Source organism: Branchiostoma lanceolatum, chromosome 3, assembly GCF_035083965.1.
Source record: "Branchiostoma lanceolatum isolate klBraLanc5 chromosome 3, klBraLanc5.hap2, whole genome shotgun sequence".
NCBI lineage: Eukaryota > Metazoa > Chordata > Leptocardii > Amphioxiformes > Branchiostomatidae > Branchiostoma > Branchiostoma lanceolatum.
In genome coordinates, this window is record NC_089724.1 from 14,426,852 (window position 1) to 14,450,099 (window position 23,248).

The following is a 23,248-nucleotide window of genomic DNA, read 5'->3' on the forward strand; positions in this document are numbered from 1 at the left end:
ACTGAGCAGTATATAAAGGAACAGGGAACATAGTCCTCCATGTTTAAAATCTAAAACTGGGGATAACAAACTCCTGCACGATGTAAATGTATGCAGTATGCTCATTGCCCACCTCCACCCCCCACTGTAGCATCCCCAAAGCAATATGGTCCTTCAGCAAAATAAAGCATTCTTTCCGGCCCTCCCACAGAGTGACCCATCTTTTCCTCAAGGAAATTCCATTCAATGCTAAACCCCCATGCACAGCCTTGAGGTCCAGAAAGGGTAGATGCTGAGGTAGCCCACCCCACTAGCCCACCCCTGTAGACCACCCCATCGAATCCGCAAACCCCAGGATGTCTCCGGTTTATTGGTTAGATTCAGCCACGCGCGGAGAAATGCCCCATTGACGCAGAAAAACGCACTTGTTATGTATAACAATGGATATCAAAGCAGATGTAGGGTCCGGCTCAGCGTTTCACGCGTTTTCATCTTCTTCTTTCTCACTAATCTCAGTTTATACCGTCGATAGTGTTTCGCGTTTTAGTGTCTCAGAGCCCCCCCCCCCCCCCCGAAAGTTGAAGTAGGGTCAGGCTCAATGTTTACGCGTGTATGAGGCTTCTCATCTTGCATCTCGTTGGAGATTTTATCAACTGTCATACGTGATCCATTTAACTTCTTGATGCGACCATAATCCCCGACAGTCGGCCGACACTGAGGATGGGACACGGGTGAACGTGAAGGTGATAAACCAAGGAGGTTTTATATATAAAACCTCCTTGGATAAACTGAATATCCATCATGTATTTTTCCTTGCATCGTGATAAATAACTTTTCCCTTTCGCTGATTCTATATCCAGGGTCGCAAATACTTCACTCCGACCGGCGGTCCACTTTCGATCCATCCATGCAGCTATTCAGCTTATCAAACAAAAGCTGTTGTCTGTGGAAATAGGATCTGACCACGTGGAAAGTTGACGCAACACACTTCCGGGAAATCACTTCCCACAATGCAGCACTCGCGCAGGCGCAACACGTCTCTCCGCGAGTAGTCCAATATCGTCGCCATGATGTCGGGGCCTGGCCAGGTTGTGCCTTATTTTTGTGTCTTACCCCTTTCTCTTTACCTTTCTCCTCTGTTTTACACACTAACCTGACCAATTCTTTTATTTTACAGAATATGGAGGATGAATCCCGCCCGCGTACCTTGTAAGTTCAAAGTTTCCCGAACCGTTAGATTTGTTTCTTGAATTTTTGATGCGAGTTGATAAAGTGTGTGGATGATGTCGATATGCCGGTCTTTTTTCTGTTCGCACGCCGTCCCACTTAAACCGGCTTTTCCCTCCCCCGTAACAACAGGTACGTGGGAAACCTTAGTCGTCAAGTCACAGAGCAGCTGATATTGCAACTGTTCGGAGCGATCGGCCCGTGCAAGAGCTGTAAAATGATCTCGGAGGTAAGTGTGCCGTCCATGTTGGTGTGTGTGTGTGGTGACTGCCACCGAGTCAGACCACCTTTCTTCACACAAAAAGTACAACCACAGACTTGAATGATTTTGCGATTTCTCCCAACGATGTTTCCAGTGTCCAAAGTGTATAATTCTTGTATTTTCGCTGTTCTAGCATGCCGGGAATGATCCATACTGCTTCGTCGAATTCTACGATCACAACCACGCTTCGGCGGCGCTAACGGCAATGAATGGCAGGAAAATAATGCACAAGGTAAGGGCCACTTCCTGTCTGGGACTAGACTCAAGTTCCGGTTCATCTTATCGTGTAGATTATTTCCCCACACAAACGTACACTCTGGTATCCATCTTCTTTGTCATTCATCCTGTTTACACCTTCTTTTGTCACCTATTCATTTTTTTCTGTGATTCATATCATAAATTCATGAATCCACACACTGGAAGCATATGAATATTATGATGTGGCATCATGTAGGGTTGTGGAATGATTACAAGCCAGTTTATACATTATAGAAATATTACAAAGCACTGGGGAAGTATTGAAATGATATTTACGATTTTTGAGAGTTCTTTGGTAGTTATTGAAGAAGACAATACAGCATTTGCTACATATAATTAACAGTTAGTGACATAGCACAGTCACATGCCCACCCCCCTCCCATGGCTAATGCAAGAAGCTATGGTCCATGGTTTCATTTTCTTTCAGAAGCAAGAACACATACAGAAAACGTGTTATGTGGATCATGTAGTTGTTGAATTCTGCAATAGTGTTTCACTCTTTGGACACAGGACAAAACCTGTTTCGTCAGTTCAGCATCTAAAAGTAATACTAATACTAATAGAACTTGGTTTAGTCACACATTTTTTTTACAACAACTTGAGCAAGGAGTCTGCTGTTCAAGAAACCTTGGTAGGAAAATTTATAGAACTTTGAGTTTGAAAGTGCTTTACTTGTTGTGTAAGCAGTGATAACTATTTGTGTGCAGGGAATAAAGGAACTTTTTGTATAACCTGCAATGTTTCTGCCTACCAGAATTTTGATGTGCCATGTGGCAAAACTACCAACAATGCCATAAGATTATTACAATAGTGCCACTATTACTTCATTCTAATCCATGAATTTCAGCATTTTTGGAGTAGCAGCTAATCTTTCAGGGGCTTGTTGGAGACTATCGATAACAGTATCTGTTCTCGATCAACAAAGGAGTGACAGCGCTCTGAACGATGGCGTTGATAAGGCAACAATAACTTGAAATGAAGCAATAGATGTAAAGCCATAGTGGCGTGCTTACTCAGAGCCCAAGTGCCAATACAACAACAAGGAAATACAGGGAAAGAGATAACGTCTTTTTAAATGAAATTGTTGTGTCAACATCAGTATCCTGAAACCTGAGTGAATGGTGTTTCATAGCATTGGAGCTTAGATTTTTTAAACTTAGAAAATTCAAGTTTTTGCTAGCAAGTTGTTGTAAACTCCTGGCTGGGAAAAGTGCATTCAAACATGGACCTAGATATGCATTGCAATTTACTTCTGTATAATTAATGTAGCCATTGCCAATGGTAAAATAGGAGTTTCCCATATAACTTTTGAAGATTAATTAAGAGTTTTAAGTTAAAGATAGGTCTAAGGAGTTCCATAAGCTAAGTTATTGCAGAATAATGATAATGATTTAAAAAAAATTATTAGCACACATAGATGATGATCATGTAAAAACACAATTTCAAACATATTTGTGTGACTGATTTGATAACAATATTGATTTCTATCCCCTGTAAAATTTGTGCTGTCCAAAATTACTTTCCCCACCCTGCAATATCATCAGGCTTCAAGAACTACCTACGCATTTTTAGTCAGTCCTGCATAGAAAGTATACTGTATACAAGCCATAGTCAGCCCTTAGTAGCAGACAATAGATACCAGCAGGTATTGAATGTGGTGGAATGTATTGTGAAGGAGGTGTGGACGAGGCTCCTTTGTCCTGCAGATCTCTTATGTAAATGAGTTGGACTGTACAAGAAGGTTATGGTCAAGAATTGCCTATAGTATTACTTTATGCAAAAAGCTACAAGATCAACCGGTTTTATATAGGTTTGATACGCAGAAGTATGACAATAGCTTTGTACCACTTTTAAAACTGGAACATCACACTTGTTGCTTTGTACTGTTTCAAGCATATCAAATATACGTGTACAAGTTACACTACTTGTCCTCTGACTCTTTCTCAGTCACTGTTGAAAAATACTAGTAGTGGATGCTATCTCAGCCATCTGACTCTTCAGAGAATTTATCCAGTTTCTTCGTACAATTTGAGTAACATTTGGCTGTTGACTACTGTAGGGCTTCTCCCATAGCATGTATTCTTTGTTACAAATGAAGAGATACATGGACATGCATGCTATTGCAGTTTTCTTCCCTTGTTACCTTATCCAAGGTCATGTACCTGTGACTTAAGTGGTTGGTGACTGCTTTGCCCATATGATAGTTCAAATTTGATGAATCCAGAGGGAGAAGGTTCCAACCCCCCTTTGGCATGGTGTGTGGGGTTGCATTAGTCCTTTCAGATGGGGACTTAAAAGCTTACGGCCCAGTGTATGGGGGAGAGAAGAATCCAATGCAATACAAGAATCCAATACAGTAGGAGTGATATAGTGTGCTTGGCTGAAAATGTGAGCTATGGTGAGGCAGCATTACACTATTCTCTATCGTAAAACATCATACTTTGTCCAAGTCAGATGTTGACCACTTTACTTTTTTTTACCTCACCCAACTCCAAAGAGGTCATTGAACTTTGAATCAACTGACCCCAGAACCAACTAAGTTATGACATACTTCATATTTCAATGCACAGCCTTTGTGAAAGGTAACGTCTATGAGCATAGTGGGTTATTGTTTGTAACTTCCGAGTATTTGCACTGTAGTTTTAAGTTTTATAGGCATTGCTATTTTTTCTCTAGAATGAACCAAAATTTTTAGCTTTCATTCATAACTTTTCCCATTGTAATCATAACAATTTGGATACGTTGTTTGAACGAATTTGAAATTTGTCTTGATGTAACTAGATTGTTTCAACAGATAGAAGTGTAATGTTTCGAAGCACCTCTAAACATCTCTTACCAGTAGTTAATTGATTATTATTAATAACCGTTACAATTCCACCCGAATTCAATGCCTTTGTTCTGTATACATGTGTATCCAAATCGCACTTGTAAAAGTTTACCAATACCAAAGCTGGAAAAATTTCATGGTGAAAATTATATATGATTAATTAATAATATCATTATCAAAATGTTGTTTTGCTCATGTGCTTACTAACTACTAGTATATAAATTAGGAGGAAAAGCATTTGATTTTGTATTAATCATTGGTAGTTTGATGTCATGGCTTTTTGATAGGAAGTAAAACAAATTGATTACTTGTTTTCATTTGCGTAAACAATGTTGTTGTAACCGCGATAGAAAAATGTGTTATTATCTTACAGATATTACAGGTGGCCATTTTAAGAGTCTGTCCCAATTATATGGGATTTTTAAACTATAGACTTTTCAGTAGTTACATATTTAGCATGTCATACGCTCAAAACTAGGTGTGCCAGACTGTCCCCCCTCCCCCTTCAAACCTACTTCATTTGATATAATGTAATTATGTTATGATGTTATTAACCTGAGTGTGCACTATTGTATTCCATATCCAGTTTTATATTTTTCACTGTTTTGGTAAAAAAAGGTCCTTTGTGAAACAGATTTTGAATGAAGAATTCCAGAATTTTTTTGTATTACATTTATATTGAGCAGTCATCTTCAAAAGGTCCCATCTGTATGGTTCTTTAATGGTGTCCTGGTAGTCTGTTGGAATTGCCCCGTGTTCCATAGCTGTGGAGAGTTCCAGTGCTTTAATGAATTGAAGCAGGTGGCGCGGTGCTGCCCATGTCATGTCAATATGTGTAGTGCCAGGCTGTGTTCCATCGATTGGATCAGTCCCCCTGCTTATGACGACCAATCAGACACTGACATGAGTATACCCCCGGGGGACCTGTTGTTGGAGTTAATTTGCATGAGTGCTTCACTCTACCAATTGGCAGGGCTACCTTTCGCACACCCTTCTCTCACAAAGGGGCAACATTACAGGGAGCCATGACCAGTGCTGTGCAAACACAGACAGTAAGTATGAGCTCGTTTTCTCCAAGAACCGTCCCTCATTCCGAGCCCTTATAGTTGTACTTGGGCATTGTTTCATACTGTACATGGCATTTCCGTACAAAGAGCACCTTTTGTATGTTCATGGGGTGCTCAGGTCCTAAAATATTGCCGGGACAGAGAGCCCATCAAGTTGATTAACTTTTGGCATCCCTCAATTGATTTCAAGAATGGGGGGTTGTGTGTGCTATTGCTAAAATGTATTTCAGAGGGCAGGTTGTTGTACATTTTTTTTGCTAAAAGAGTCACTTTTTAATAATTGTTCCTTTACCATAAAGTTTAACATGAAGAGCATTATTGTGTTTTTTGAGTTGTAGATTTCTGAAAATTTGTATATTGTGCCAGCCTATAACTATATAGTATACGGAATTTCAATCATACTTTTACAAGGAAAGAATGGAAATCTATCTTTATTACAGAACAAAATTGCTAAATGTACAAATGAAAATTTAATTGGTTACGGGCTTTCTTTTTGATATGTTCATCAGCATTCAGTTGTAAAATGAGGGATGCCCCATGGTTCATAATGCCAAGTCAGCACCTCAAGCTGGCAAATGTACATTTAACTAATTAGATTTGGGGATGTGAAAAACTGGTCCATTCGGAATGTGGCTGTAAAAGGTTGGACTGTTTTTTGGCCCTGCCTAGCCCATGCAAGAAATTTAAATGGAGAAATTATGCTTGGCCTTGCTTAGCATACATCTACAGAAAATGCCAATTTTCAATTTTTTTTTTTCTGTACCTTAGTGTAAGCCTTGCATGTCTGGCATATATTTGAGAGGGTTTAGAGTACTGATTTGGGCTTTAAAAAATCGCATATGATGTATGTGCTAGAGAAGAGAGGGTGAATCATGATATATCATGAAAAATAAAAGTTGATGACATTGCAAATATAATATGATAATAGTTTTTATTGATTTTTTTCTTACATAGGTTGAGAGCTTTTTACATTCACCCTACTTTGCATTTTTCTCAAAGAAAATTGGAGAACCAGGAAATGAGATACTATAATTCTTGAAATTTTTGTAGTAGTTTTATGTTAATGCTTTTGTAGTGACTGCTTCAGTGCGAACTTAAAACCAATAGTGTTTCCACTACTGTATGGTATTTGTCTGTACAGCTATCACAAACTTAAAACCACCATGAACACTCCATTTTCTTCTTACCACAAAATTAAATCACCGTGAATTGAAAGGCATTTACAGTAAATAGAGAGATTTGGGTTGATGCCAATGGAAAATGTTCTTCATTATTATAAGTTCATGTAAGGAATGAAGGGTTTTTGTTTGTAAGGATAATTCTAACAGGTTATCTGAGCCTGACCTTCATTTAGTTGTAGAATACTTATCTGTACTTACCAGCAATTTTGTGTTATTTCTTACAACACCTGAAGCTAGGAAAACTATGTAGGGATGGCCTGGTTATTTTCTGGGTAGGTTGTAGGATAGCAGGAACATAAAGGAGAAAGTTGCATAGAAACATGTGTGTGATTGCCAACATGACAGGTAATATCGGATAGAAAATGATAAAGACAATTTATGCTCTAGTTCAATGAAGATTGATATAAGGGACCATCAAAACATAGCCACAATGGCCAGGTGGTCACTGCAATCGTACAGGTTTGACTATGTATACATAATTGTATCTTTTACAAATGTACATGCATCATTGTTGGAGAGCAAAATTGTAAATATTCTATTATGTTTGTATTGATTGTGCCCTGTGAGACTTGCAAAATAGCCTTGAATTTGTAATGTCATGTTGAATATTAGTGTAGATTGATTAATCCTAAGCCAGTTCCAGTGCTTGGCCTGAAATTGTTTCCAAAAGTGGGGTCTAAATGGGTGTTCTGGAGAAGTTGGATCCAATTTAGATGTATGTTCCACTGGGATCTGAGTTCCCCATGTAGTGCACATGATCCATAGAGCTTGACTCGACATACCCACTTGCAACCTGTACTTATTTATCAATGTTTAGTAAGATTGTTATCAGAAGAAAAGAAGCAGTATTTCGGATTTTTGGCGACGCCTCAGGGGCGAGCCAAATTTTTACTATATTGTGTGCAGATTGCAAGAATTCTAGGAATTGTACAGGAATGTGAAAGTCCATGGGACGATAACTCAAGAATGCCTGGATGTATTGTCTTCATATTTCCTAGGTGGGTAGATCTGTGGGAGACCTTGTAATGATTGGATTTTGGGCCCCCTAGCAACTTTCTATGGTACTGCAGGGGAACTTTCGCTTTTCAAATCTCGTCTTCTGAACATGCTATAGTCATGATTTTTAAGTGGTGGATAGCTCTATGTAAGGAAAATATGTCCTGTAAATTTGAACCCCCTAGCGGCTTTTTTTGGAACTGCAGGAGCTGATTTTGACTCAAGATTTGAAAGAGAATAACGCAAGAAGGGGATGACGGATCATCATAATTTTTGGTGTGTAGATAGCTTAAGTAATGATTTACATAATCATATGCCAATTATGCAAATCAATATCTGATTTGCATAATTAATGAGGACAGTTGATAAATCAGCTGCATTCTATTATAGGACTCTCAAACACATGGCATATGTAACTGAGAAAGAGATAAACATCGATAGATATCAATTATGCAAATTGATGCTTAATTTGCATAATTAATGACAAAATACTATAAATCCATAGTGGTAAATGATGGGGATTTCATTTTTGCACCATTTGGAAGTTAAGTAAATGTGGCTACTATTAGACACAGATATTGCATAGAGGGCCTCATTTACATAATTTATGAGGAAATGGTACGATATCTTTTTTTGTGAAAACAAGATTTTCATACATTGGACAACTTGTGTTATTTTGGTAGAGAAGGTGATCGACTGATATGATTTATGCCGCATTATGCAAGGTCCTTATTTGCATGTGGGTTAAAAACGAAAACGTTAACAGAGACCACCGTCGCCATGGCAACATCTTTTTATGTTGCCAATCTTGTTCATTTTGGTTTTGAATTTTTGTCTTCAGAATTTTAATTTTGTCACAATTAAGCTGATTAACCGTGTACTTAGGCTTGTCTTGCAGTAGGAAAGGAACAATGGCTTCCAAATTTGTTCTCTAAGTACAATTTCTGATGATTGTAGGTAACAGAAAAAGTACTTTGAACCCTGCTTAGAGTCTGACACTACACTCAGAACATGTACGACACGGTATTGTCCAGGTCAGACAACAAGTATTTTCAATCAATGAGTCAATGAGATTCGATTGAGAATGAAACACAACCAGTAAACCTGTCATTTCGTTTGTAAAGAAAACCCCAACAGACTATTGTTATGTTTGGTGTGGGGATGAAATGACATGACTGCATAATCTTGCAAACTAAAGAAACAAAAACCATGTTTCTCTTACATGGTTCTTTATGATCGCTTGCATGCCCGAGTCCGGTTTCCAAGAACCTCAGATCAAACAAACCTACCTAGTCCTTACCAAGAGGGGTCCCAAACCACCACTAGTGCCAACATTGTACACAACATCTATGTCCTTTTGTTGTGTCCGTAGTGTAATGTTATTTCTATCACACACTGCCATTTCATCCTGCTGTGTACTACACACATCCACCACTTCCTGCTCTCCCATATGGTAACAGATAAGACGTTTCAAGTACTTCTTGTGGACAACAGCTGCGCTAGTTTGCCATGTATCATTGTGATTCCCTTGTGTCAGCATCCTGAAAATGATCGCTCTTTACTTTCTTACATAAAGATTTGTTGTTGTTTTTTTTATTGCAGGAAGTCAAAGTTAACTGGGCTACAACGCCAAGTGGAAATAAAAAGGATACTAGTAGTAAGTACAATTTTCTTGTCTTTCGACTAAAAATATGATATTATGATGCATCCTATTTTGTATCAGGCAATTTGTGTCTAGGTTGTTCTTTGTATAGGGACAGATACAAAATTTTCAATGTATTTTGTAGCCCTGAACTGCTCATATTACTGTGCAAATAAGTACTTCATGACCTATGCTGCCTTTGTATTATGACAACATTTATGTAATGTCTGGCAACAGAAATATCTCTAGTATATACCAACGTGTATATGCCAAGTTGAGTCCGTTTACCATTTTATTCCTTTGGTTTGGATTTGAATGCAATTTAGTGTCTAAAAATGCAGATTGTATTTCAGTGATATCTATTGTGATATGTCTTCACATGTCTTATGTCAATGTTATAGTTACTTATACTGTTTTAAATGTATGCCTTATCATTTTTTAAAGGTTATGATTATACATATTGTAACAATGTAGTAGGCATCCTTCCGAAACAATATATGTTTGTTATCTAATTTAAAATTCAGTATGACGTATCTGACACTTGTTGCTGATATGGTATAATGTGCCAAGGACATTCAAGCATACATATTTTAGAAGAGACTAAACTTCAGCGCCATGTTAAGTAAAACAACTCTAACCTAAAGGTGGCTGATTATTGTATCAATAAGATTAGAAGTCTGCAAAACGTCAGTTCGTTCTAAGAAGATTTCTGGTGTAGAATTTGGTGTAGAATTCTACAGAACCACATTCTTATCATAACTGAAGGATGTATCTCTTAAATACAACGTCCTTGACAACCAACAACCTCTGCTATTGTAGCAAAAGATAAGATGCCATACTGTGTATGATTTGCTGTGTTGACTTCATTGTTCACCTCGGCATTTACAAGACTAGAGACTTCTCTATTGTGTTTTTGTATTGTTGAACTCACTTCTACACGCAAGAATTTCAACTTGTGGAACAGATAACAAATAAATGTAACACATTAATTATGTATTATGGAAACAATTTTTTAGAGAGGCTGTGACAGGCATATTGGTGTTTTCTCATGTGATGATGGTACAAAATACTGTAACAGTTACTGTCTGCAACTCTGTCTAACTGTCTGTTCTAAGGACTTGTTCGAACATCCATCAAGTTGTAAAGACTAGAGGTTGGACAATGACAAGTTGTAGAAGAAAAGGAAATTACTGGAGAATTTCTTTTAACAGGCGCTCACTGCTTCTTTGCATTTCAGATCACTAAAAAAGAACTTAGGTGAGAATTTGTCTAACTGCTTCTTTGTGTTTCACTTTCAGACCACTACCATGTTTTTGTTGGAGACTTGAGTCCCGAGATTGACACCACAGATCTCAAGGCTGCCTTCGCTCCCTTTGGGAAGATCTCGTAAGAAATCCCCTATGCATCTTGTCGTGACATGTCAATGAAGAATGTTTTCTTCTGTGTGCATGTTAGTCTACTACTTCTCTCATTTGAAGTGAAAAGAATGTGGATGAATGCTAGGAAATCTAGTTATGAGACTGTCCAAATAAGAGGCCAGGTTTAGTCCACATGACTGAAGTGTGGCAAGCTACAGTACACATATACACGACTGCCTTCATGGTACTTGACCATTCTATGGTAGTACAAGACAGTATGCAGCATCTTAATGGACCTTTTTTTTCCAAATCTTGATTTGGATCAACTGTGAACTGCAGTAACTGAGGGTGTGGCTACATGCCAGAAGAAATATTTATTGCCAGATATGCAAATACACGTAAAACTATTGACATATTGGAAATGGATGACTTTTTGGACTCACAGCCTAAGTGCAAAACTTAATTGTGTTGCACTGTGGCAATGATTTTACCAGTTCAATATGCAAGCCCTGGCAACCATATCTGCTGATGAATTCAACCCATGCCATTGGTTAACGTGTACATACATGTAGTTACATATCGATTGTATACTGTGCAAAGAATGCACTGGTCTTTAAACTATACACATAACAGGTCCCCCTGTTTTCTTCTTGACAATAAACTGTTAACAGTTTGCAAGTCCACAATGTGAACAAGTTGATAGTTCACAGGCTGATTATGAACAAGCCCAAGACTAATGTCCAAATCACCCACCCACAGTATGCTTATGTCCAGTATACTGTGCAAGCCCGCTCTGCCTTTATAAACATGGTATCATACAGTCACTTACAGTATGTTTGATTTTCACAAAGTTATCTGGGTCAAACTTACGTTAAACGATAAAGCATTAGGTTATTGGCATTTTCATTGTGCAAAGATGAAAAATAGAATGAAGTTAGCAGTTATGAAAAGTAGTGACTGAGAAAACTTCTTGAGATCATTTGTAACATCAGGTTTTTTAAATTCATTGGAAGTCTTTTTTTAAAGCTAGAATAAGATTTTAGATGCCGTAAAATTTTTTGGTGGGACAGAAACCATGTGTCATTAGAAAAACGATTCATTGCTTGATTTTATCAGCTTAATTTCCTCTCAGATAACCATGAAAGTGTGATCACCGAGCAACAGGCTTACAAAGAGGGAGGATATAAATTATTCAGTGAGTGCTTTATCATGTCATGAAATTTTTTGGCAAGTTTTTTGAGCACTGAAAGGTAAGAATACACAACTGAAATGCCATCAGGAGTGTTATTCAAGAGAGACCAAATATCTACGCAACATCTTAGTAGTCTATTAGATATGAGAACAGAAAGATACTGTTGTGATGTTTGTGGAGTATGAAGTATTTTGTCATAGGTGTTTTCTAGGTGTGCATGACGTCACGGCTGCATTGTTTTAAAATATATGTGCAGTTTTAGAACTCAAAACTTGCGTGGTTTTTGTTCATAAATTATGTCTGTTATGATTCCAATGTTTACAGAGGTGAGAACATTTTTAATGATTTTTTAAAGAGATGTAGTACTTGAGTAGTTGTTCTGCCCTTTGCGTTTTTTTGGTTTTGAGTCTTTTCACCCAAAAGTATATAATGGGTTGTTTTGCTAGCCAGGAATTAGTTGCAGTGGTACGTGACATAGTATCAACCATTTGTATATAAACTGTTTAAGTACATGTATGGATATGCCTCTTGATGAGGTAAACCAAGAGGCTTTCTTACTTCCTTTTTTTTTTCAATTTCATCTTGATAAAAATCTATTATTGCATAGCCTCTACCAGGCTCCGCCGGATGGCTGGAAAAATAGTAGAAATTGGCCGTAATAGAGTGAATAGTGTGCCAAGGGAGTTAGCTACGGAGGGAGTACATTCTGCCATCGACGGAGCCTGTCGGGACACGGCATCTCGTTTGATGTCCACTAATCGCTATCTAATAGGTTCGAAGTAGCTAAATAATCCTTTTATTGCTTTCCGACTCGCCCGTGACGGCCCGGACAGGAGCAGCCCACCAGTGAACATGTGGACAGGAAGTGTCAGAGATCACGAAAGTTTGAAGTCATAACGGTCCAGACCAGTGCCCTGCATCGTAGTTTAAGCGATATTTTTTGTCCTCTGATGTAGTTATCTGTGACAGTTTTTGTACTGCGATGGTAGTCGATCGTACGCGTGTGCGCCGCGTGGGTATAATGAACCCGGGAATGTTTGGCTACGAGTTTGCGGCAGGGCCCGGCCCGGCTCGGCCCGATGCCGTCGTGGAGATTTCTGTATTCGTCAGACTTCTGACGGAGGCATCGGCCGGTAAAACATTTTGTTTTCAGGCCACACCGTCCTGCCTCAACCAGCCCGAACCGTTTGTTGCCACCATAAACCTCTAAAATGCGCAGTTTGGCTGAATTCAACAAGGAAAAAATGTCTACCGTATTTCCCCGCTTGTTCGCTGCAGATTAACCGCACAGTAACGTAAATATCTCGTAAACAATAAACATATTACATTTCGTTGCAGAAAAAAAATCGACTTTAGACCATTTGTTCAACAAATGAAAATGTTTCTATTATATTTTAGCGAGGAAATACCGAGAATGCAAGCATCTTGATACAGAATATAATTTTTGGTGCGTTCTGCTGCCACCCGCGTGTGACCTTTGTCCCACACACAGCTGGCTTGCCTACACACAGGCCCGGCCGCGCCACACTGCGCGCTGAGCGATTTACGACCTAAATGATCTTCAGCGCTGAGTTAGTTCCTTTGTACAGATAATCGGGGGATTAATTTGATACCCTTTATAGATGCCGTGTCCCGACAGGCTCCGTCGATGGCAGAATGTACTCCCTCCGTAGCTAACTCCCTTGGCACACTATTCACTCTATTACGGCCAATTTCTACTATTTTTCCAGCCATCCGGCGGAGCCTGGTAGAGGCTATTATTGCACAGGCAAGGAAGATATGTTATGATCAAACATTTATTAGTTTCATCATATACCAGTAGTCATTTTTACATCTTCCTATTTTCTGTAAATATATATCATATGATTCCCAATTTGCTATGAAAAAGAAAACAGCCAGCAATGAGACCAACTCTGCTTTCTCAATATCTTTGTAGGCTATAGTGTCGCTATACACGTTACTATACACGTATGCACTCTTTGATTACAAATCTTTATCAATTCTGTAGTTTTCTTAGATTTGTCTGTAGAGTGATTCCTTTTAACCAGCTCGTTTTTTGCTACTTTCTATTGTTTAAACTCCTATCATAGTATTTCTTGCTTCTATGTGTCGTGACTTACATGGCCTAAAACTGTTCTATTGGTCTTTCAAAATTGCAGAGGTTGAACCATTCGCCCCTATCGTATGAGGCGATACTGAGAACTCAGACAACCACTGGCAACAAATAAAACGTGCATTGTGTTACCAGGCTACGTATGCCTTTTCATTCCTATTTTTATTATTTCATTCAACTTTCCAACTTTTCCATCAGCTGTGTCAGTTTGTAGTTGTTTAAATATTTCACAAGATGGGATCCTCCGAACTTTTGCAGGATGTGCATGGTTCAATGCTGTAGATACCGTACCAATGCTACCCTGTGTTGTTTTGGTGTGTTATTTATGACCTTTAGCAGTGTTACTGGTGAATTGTTACGCACCAAATTCCTGTTTCCACTATGTTCCTTTAGAATTTTCATTAAATCTTTCAAAAGAACATCGTGGAACAGTCCCTGTCCAAAATGTGGTTATGATTTGGTAGATTTACAAATATTTACACGTACATATATTCTTGTACACCGTATTATTCGTGATAAGATTTCCTTGTAGGTTTTTTTGAAAGTTAACGTGTTATCTAGATTGATAGTTGCACTGGTAGTGTGTTTTCTGTGGTAATTTTTCTATCAATTGTTGTGTGTCCCCCCGAAAAACGATCTCTTACTAGTTAGACCCAAGTGCACAGTTGCATGATTAATTTTCTACCCATGTAACCAGTTGCCATGTGGTGTGTGAGAGAGACTTTTCCTTAGGTCAGTCAAGTTTTTCTTTAAACAATGGCTTGGAGTTTTAGCTTTCGGCTCTGTGTTTGGTAAATGTTGGGAGCGTACAGGATGTGACTGTTGTTCTCTCCCGTTCCTGTGCAGGGATGCCCGTGTGGTGCGCGACGCCCAGACAGCCAAGTCCAGGGGATACGGATTTGTTTCCTTTGTCAACAAAGTGGTACGTGTAGACAAACAGAGTCTATAGACAAAGATAACATTGTATTCTGCAAACCAAACCTTAAACATCGAACCGAATGTCACTGACAGAAAATATCCCTATGGTGTTTTGTGAAACGGAGTGTCTTTGTTTTAGTTCTCCATGTTCATACTTTTGATTCTGCATGACAAATTTTCTTTGTTTTGTAAACAAAATTGCTCGATGTTAACGCATCAGACGTGTTAATACGGCACTCCATCATGCTCGATCGCTCTTTTCAATCTTCAATAGCAATTAGAAATGGTATGTATTTCAAAGGGTACAAATCAAGTTTGGCAAGCATAAGTTTTTTTCCACAGGTTTGTGCATATGGAGAGATTCACCTTAGAGAGTTGTTTGCCATTGGCCTATGTGAAGTTTTAATTTAACTACTTTGTTTGTTGCAGGATGCAGAAAATGCCATTGGGGCCATGAGTGGTAAGACATATTTTGGATCATGATCCATATCTTTTGTTTGTATTATACTTTTCAGTTTTGTGTTAAGTAAATTCCCATACTTTAGATACCTGAATAGTAGAGAGAAATTTATATTTCTTACAGCCTTCGATAAACCAACATTAACTAATCATGCAGCCTCCTACATTTTTACAATTACCAAGAAACGAGAGGAAGTCGAAAGTGCTAGATAGTTGTTAACATGTGACCTGTGCTTAGCCCAGTGGGGCAAACGTACAATATAGGTCTTCATTCATTCATTCATTCTTTAAAAAAGAAAGAATGCAGTGCATGGTATTGTGATAAACATGGAAAATAGTTTGTTTTTTTTGGAAAATTATTGGACCAATAAACTCCAACAAAAGAAAATACTGTAGATCACAAAATGTTTGCAATGGTTTTATGTTCTTGGTTTTTGCTGTGACCTTTTCACATGAAATCATTAATTTACAGTAGAATTGTTTACAAAAGTACCTTCCCATCTTCATATACAAGTAGTGGCATAGAACAAGCTATAAGTGTAACTTAGTGCATTTCAACCGTTGTGGCGCATCATTTGATGCGTACTATATCTTCTTGAGCTAAAAGTTGCTGCTGTGTTGTCTCCAGGTCAATGGTTGGGTGGCCGTGCCATCCGAACCAACTGGGCAACCCGTAAGCCACCTCCCCCAAAGTCAAACGAAGGTACAACTGGACGTATGTTACATTAATGCTTATTATTTTTATATCTAAGGGTGATAATAATCACTTTTAAGTTTGTAATATTGGCTTTAAAGCACTGTGTTGGGATATAAGGCAATGCATGTCTCTTTTGTTTTCTTCATTGTGATATTGTGTCCACTCCTAGTGGCACTTCGTTCTGCCTTAAACAGCACATCTGTCATACTTAAAGTCTTCACTTCTGATGAAATCAGCATGTATAAGAAAGACCGAGTAAGCTTTTCTTTTCTTAAACGTTAAAGTTTTTCTATGGTAGGAATCAGTGGCCAAAACTGTAAGGTTCTAATTACAAACAACATATATAACATCATTCACATAACTTGTATGGTTCTAAGTACATTGTAAATGCAGTATATATATAACATCATTCACATAACCAATTGGTCCAAGACTTAGACCCCGTTCACACTCATTTTTTTCAATCGCGATTGAAGTTTAATCGCGATTGAATCGATCCGATCGCGATTGATTTTTTTCAGTGTGAACGCTCCCGATCGTGATTGGATCGATCCGATCGCGATTGTTTCTTATCCACCTCCGGAGGTAGTTTGGGGAGGATCAATCCAATCCAATCCAATCCTATTACATTACTCGGTTAATTTATAGGAGGAGGAGGTGGTTTCAATTTAACCTGATAAAACCCTTATTTAACCGGTTAATTTGCGTTCATATTGAGTTAAATCTTTAGCTATGATAGGCTTAATTTGAATGGGGTCTTAGTTGAGCAGTCCATTTATAACAGTAAAGTTTACAGAAGTTTACATTGACATGATTGTACTCCTTGATTGTACTGTAACAGGTGCTGAATGTTTGTGTTCCACAGGTCAGAAGCAGCTGTCCTACGATGAGGTATTGTGCCAGGCTAGTCCGACAAACACCACTGTGTATTGTGGGGGCATCACAAAAGGGCTGACAGGTAAGTCCCAGGTGTTCTTGGACAGCTCAGACACTACAAGATGTTAACACAGCTGTATTCCTGTACTTGTAAAAATTGAAATGTAATTGCCAACACAAAAAAGTAAACTTATCCAAATTTTCAACTGATCAAGTCCTGTCTTTTCTGCATTGGAATTAGCAGTCCACTGCTTCTGTGACGTCACAATATGCAGTTAGAACATGTGGCTCGGTGAGCAATGGATCATAAGTTGCAGAAGTCTATTGCGCCCCTGTCTCTATTGAGGGATGGTTGTACTCACCTGTAGAGTCCTGATGTACATATTTTGTAGATGGCTTCTTTTATTTCTCAGTTGCAAAAAAGATCTGATCTGTCAAGGGTACCTTTAGCATATAGTAGACAGATTGAAATAAAAAAAGGCCAAAGATAACAATTTTGCCAGTTTAGCAGTTGAAAATTTAGAAAACCTGTAATTGCTTTGAGACTAACATATCTTAGTACTCAGACAAAGATGACGACAATTCACTACAACAATAAAAAAGACAGTTGCTTTGAGACTTAACATATGTTAGTGCTCAGACAAAGATGACAATTTACTACAAAAAAAAGACAGAAAAGACAGAAATTACAAGGTTTTACCTAAACCATTGTTCCTGACTTATAAAGATGTCAGTCAGCAATACTTAATACTGCTTGGTATTAAAGGTCTTGTCAGAAACCTCACACATGTATTTTTTTCTTACAGAGGACTTGATGCGCAACACATTTTCTAACTTTGGACCTATCCAAGAGATCAGGGTATTCCCAGAGAAAGGCTACAGTTTCATCAGGTGATTGTTGTGCGTTTTTTCCCATCCCCATAAGGGTGAAAACTATACTGTAGCTATGTTTTGGGGAAGTCAACTCTCGTAATTCTGCTCCAGATTTCCAAATGCATCATCAATAATACCTGAGGTATGCATACTTCATATATCCAGGAATTCTTGAAAAGGCCTTGATAACAACATTTTCAATGTGGCGGTTGTAGGGTACTTGGTGGAATTACGAGAGTTTCTATTACTTAAGGCTGTCCATAGATTTACAATGATGACGTCACATCATGCCTTTATGGGTTGAGTTGATTTTACATCTGTCATAAACCCATCATAGTTGTGTGATCTTTACCAAGCAAACTTGCCACAAACATACAATGTTAGTATGGAAATACAACATAGGAGCACACAGAATAAGTTGATGTGTATCTATGTTAGAATTGTAGAATCCAAGAGGCAAATTAGTCCACATCAACTTAATTTTTCCAGTCGTGTACATGTACATTACTACATAACTGTAGATGTTATCAAGCAAATCATGTGGAGTACAATGACACTTCTGTACCCACAAAAGAGTATCATATAGTAGAACGTCAATCAACCCATGTTTTTGTTTGTGATTTTCACACCCAGGTTCTTCTCTCATGAAGTGGCTGCCATGGCCATTGTTACAGTAAATGGAACACAGATAGAAGGACAGGCAGTCAAGTGCTCATGGGGCAAAGAGTCCAGTGACCCTATGAACCAGTACCAACAGGTAAAATCTTACCTCTTAACAACTCACCATATAGTCAACAGTGTAGTCTCAATAGACTTTTTCACAGATCCTGCTGCATGTTGGGATATGCAGGGCAGTATGGGTGCATGTGTATGTCTATGTTGTCATGGTACTTTAAATGCATTTCAATTTGATTTGATTTCGCAGCACAGGGCTCTTTGGGGTAAAACTGTGGGTAGCACATGTATATTGGGTCTAGCTTATGTCATCATGGTGCGTAGCTTGCCCCTTGTGTCACCCATAGTGCCCCTGCATCTCCCAGTATGCAATGGGATCCGTAAAGGGTCTTTATTTTGTCTTTAGATGCCATCCGTGTTGTGTGTTTCTGAAACAAGAAAAGATGTTCCTGAAAAAAATCATGAATGTAAAACAGCCTTTAACAATTCTGGTTTGGGAAGACACAAAATGACACAGTAAAAAAGAGCATCTTGCAAATGCTTTCCAATGGGTTTCTCGGAGTGTGTAACACCTGTAATGGTTTGAAATTGTAAGGGTACCACAGAATTTTGTTTCTATTGTATATGGATCTAATGTAGACTTTTTATCACTTGTTAATCTTCTGTACATGTATATTCTGTATATTTTGTTTTCCTTTGTGTTAGATCTATGTAGTTTTGTGCAATGTACAAATGTATGTTAATAAGAACCACAAGAAGAATGGTTGCATTGTACATTGTAAATCTAATTATTGGTACAAACATCTCTCTCTTCACAGTCCAACTCTGTCTCTTTACAGCAGGGATATGGTGGAGGCTGGGGCGGAAGTTATGGTAACATGTACGGTAACTACCAGGGTGCCTACTGGCAGTATCCTCAACAACAGTACATGATGGGAGGAGGAGGAGGAGGGCAGCAGGGGTGGGCCGCTGGAAGCTATCCCCAGGTCAGCACAAACTTTAACACCTATCCTTTACTTTAGCCTCTCTCTGTCAGGGGCTGATTAGGCCTCCTCCTGACCAGTGGTAGGGCTGCTAGAAGCATCATAACTATTTAGTCAGACTACTAGTATTCTTCTGAATACAATTGTAAAACTTACGAAGTCGTTTTCAAAAGATAGGTTATCAACGGGTTTCAGCAATGGGTAATTCTTGACACAAGCTTGATTAGTTCAATGTACATGTACACAATTTTAGCCCAAGTAAGTACAGATGGATCAGCTGTTTAGCATTACCACATGATGTATGCATACACTTGAAAAAAAGACATCAAGTACTATAGTAACTGTAACAGTTAAAATATTTACTGTTGTTATTGGTGACCTCTAGGAAGAAAATGAATTTATACAAGCTGATATCAAGCCAAGCTACAGCGTACCTGTATGCAATATGTCTGTACATGGATAAGAAAATATTGTCATGCTCCTTTTAGTAGGTTATTTTCTACCAGTGCACTGTATTGGAAGGTTGTTATACATCATTTGAATACTAGGTTTTGACAGTTGACAGTTGACAATATTTGACAGTTTTGGGCATGAGTATATTTTTTCCAGACTGGTGCAGTTTCTTTATATTCTGCTAGAGGGCACTTACCACCTGACATTTGTTTCTTACAGGGATGGAACCAGGGCTACAGCATGAGTGGCCAGATGGGGAACTGGATGGGGGGAGGGCAGCAGCAGGGCTTCGGAGGTAGCCAGATGGGACAGCAACAGCCAGGCAACGGGATGATGGCTAGCCAGGGCTACATGCAGCCCCAACAGTACCAAACTCAGTAGCACTCAAGTCAACAACAGCGACAACATCTTATGTTAGCTTGAAAGTTCATCTCTGTTAACTTAGCACAAAGCTAAAACTTTGATCCAACACAAGAAACAGTGCATGGAATTTTTGACTGTCCTACTGCAGTCTTCCTCAGAATTCAACTGACGAACAACATGTGATGTCAGCAATCGGCGGTATAAATTTCCTGGCACTTTTGACCAGTTGCTGACGTCACATGTCCGTATGTTCACATGATCTTGTTATTTGATACTTGACTTCTGAAGAAGACTGCAGTAGGACAGTCTAAAAACCGACGCGCTGGATTTTTTCGTAGGAATAAAGTTTTAGCTCTGTGCTATATAATTATAACAACATCTTATATGTACACCTCAGCAGAACTCTCTCCCAAACAAAACCACAAAATGGTTTATCCATCGTTACTTCTTCGTTGAATTAGTCCACCTTTAATGAGACTGTTTAGGCCACTTCATTGAGTTTGTGTGTTTTTATCAGTAAATAATGATATTGAAGCAGCAGGATTATGAACAATAAGGAAGATGTACAGATACATTATGATGACTACGTTGTACTTTTTCGACAAGACCTTTGGAAGACTGATTGGTCCCTTTCTTGTAGATAATGTCTGTGTTTTCCAACTGAAATCTGATCTTTTTGACCGACTTACTTGAAGATAGCCCATTTTGTTCCCGAGGACTCGACTTGATTAAGATTTTATAAGTAGTTATCCCAAGCACTTTTGTCATCAAGATGTTTTGCTTTGCTAATGTGGAAGAGAAACCATGGGTTAGAGCAGGTGTTTAGGCTTTGCAGTAGTGTTGGTATTAAGAATCAGTAGTGGTGAGTCGCCACTGGACTGATAACTGATGGTAAAGTGCATGTGTGCCACAGGATAACTTACTAAAGATGATTTCATGTATGTAAAACCCTCCTGATGGACATCTGACAATTATTTCAGCCGCAACACACACGGCAGAAATAATAGGTAGCCTCTGTAAGAGTTTGAATGTTCAAGTGTAAGATAAAATGTCAAAGTCTATTTCACCCTTCTCCCCCTTCAGAATCATTTGTTTTGAACAGAGATTGTTAACCCTGCGGCTGCCGAGTTATTTTGACCTGTTGAGCAGACGTCGTACTAGCCAATAAGGGTTTTCTAAGTTGAGATAGCTCTTGTCCAAAAAGTTTTTTTCACAACACTTGAGTGTGTAGTTGTGTGAAGACTGGGTTTTGCATGGCCATTTGCTGCACCACGTGTGGACAATATCTAAACCATTGTGCTGTACAAAATTTTTGGAACTCCACGATTTTTCAAACTAAAGTTAGGAGTTCCTGTGCGTGCAAGTTTCCTTTGCCTTTCAACATTTTACTTTTGTCATGTCACAATCATGAACATTGTGAAGTCATGTTTGATATACAACATTGAACCTGGTACTTGATATGAAAGAACATCTTATGTACAGTAATTTAAAAACATGATGATGAAGCTACAAATAAGACTGATGATGAGACTGTAGTTTAAAAGTTAGATGACTGAGCTGTGTTTTCTCAGCGAGTTGTTGAAATAACCCTTAAGAAAGAGACAACAAAATGTATATGATACTACAGAACTTGTGGTGTCCTTGTGTGAGTCATAATGCCGAAAACTGTTGATGTGACAGAAAACCTGCATGAGGAGTCATTTACTACATGTTCTGTCATCAGGGACACCCGAAAAGTTCTTTACGTTGAGAGAGAAAACTCTTGGCTGCTGTTCTACACTTCCTGAGATGCCAGATTGCAATAAGTTGGTAGTTTTCATTCGTACACACTTCAGACAGGTATACGTGACCATAACTGCCAAACAGGAGAACCTACGTTAACTCACTCCCGTAATTCATTTGGTTTTATTCCAGGGGTAAAGACGTTCTTCTGCCAGTCTATGATTCCAGTATGTACTCATGACAAGTTACCTTAAGTCATCTTGCTTGTACAGGCTTTACAGAAGTGTACGCTTGCTATAAGAGGAGACATCCAGACAGGCCTTATAAAAAAATCTTTGGTACTTATAGAACATTTCGAAGCTGATTTTTATCCAAAGTTTCCCTCGAATATATACATGGAGAGAAAATTGTAGGCATCAAGTCTGACTGGAAGATACGTTGATGTGGTCAATGAGGCAAATGTAAAACTGTAGTGAGTAATTTATATACTGTTAAGACGTGATCCTATTTTAGTATGAATGAGTGAAGTAAGTAGTAGACAACTTATAGTCAAGCTGTTAGTAGCTAGAGGTTAACAATAGTGATGGATGTGGGTGTACAAAGGTATTCCTTCCTTTTATTATGATACACAATAAAGTATAGAGGGGTAAGAAGTAGTATGGAACTGTTCCTGATTTAGTTCTGTGGGTTGGTTGGTGTAGTTGCTTGATTAGACGATGATCAGACCGTGTGTAAACCAAGTAACATGGGAGCGGCTGGTTTTGTAGGCGGGAAAAGAAATAAAAAGAAATATGATTTCTACCCTTCGTCTTGTGCATATCCTTGTCAATGTTTTAATGTTTTAAAAAAACATACAATTAAGTTTGACACCAAAACTTAGTATGATGATGAAAACATTTCCCAAGCCAAAGCAAGTTATGAGCAAATTGCCATAGCTTTTGCAAACAAGGCAATCAGAGTTGGCAGACTTCACCCCCTTACCCACGTTGCTTTGAAAGTCTTACAGTCCCTCAGACAAAATTTGCATCACTATTCATGAGCACGTATGGCAACACTGCATTGTATCTATCTATATTGGGAAAGCACACACACAAGACAAGCCAGAAACAATATTTCACTCCCTTGTG

The 23,248-nt window shown here is 38.5% G+C and overlaps 1 protein-coding gene across 4 annotated transcripts; it reads left to right on the plus strand.

The window, feature by feature from the left end:
• The first annotated feature begins 964 nt into the window (after positions 1–964).
• Positions 965–22,922, plus strand: LOC136430481 (nucleolysin TIAR-like). Of its 4 annotated transcripts, none has more exons than XM_066421145.1 (14): positions 965–1,067; positions 1,157–1,188; positions 1,339–1,435; positions 1,602–1,700; positions 9,400–9,454; positions 10,738–10,825; positions 14,949–15,024; positions 15,450–15,480; positions 16,108–16,182; positions 17,042–17,134; positions 17,859–17,943; positions 18,559–18,682; positions 19,419–19,586; positions 20,256–22,922. In XM_066421145.1, the coding sequence occupies exons 1-14, from the start codon at positions 1,047–1,049 to the stop codon at positions 20,415–20,417; spliced, it is 1,206 nt and encodes a 401-aa protein (XP_066277242.1). In that variant the 5' UTR covers positions 965–1,046; the 3' UTR covers positions 20,418–22,922. The 4 variants fall into 4 exon arrangements, with proteins under 4 accessions (XP_066277242.1, XP_066277241.1, XP_066277243.1 ...); XM_066421144.1 differs by having other exon boundaries at positions 966–1,067; positions 16,108–16,194; XM_066421146.1 differs by having other exon boundaries at positions 966–1,067; positions 16,108–16,194; positions 19,440–19,586.
• Positions 22,923–23,248: the final 326 nt, after the last annotated feature.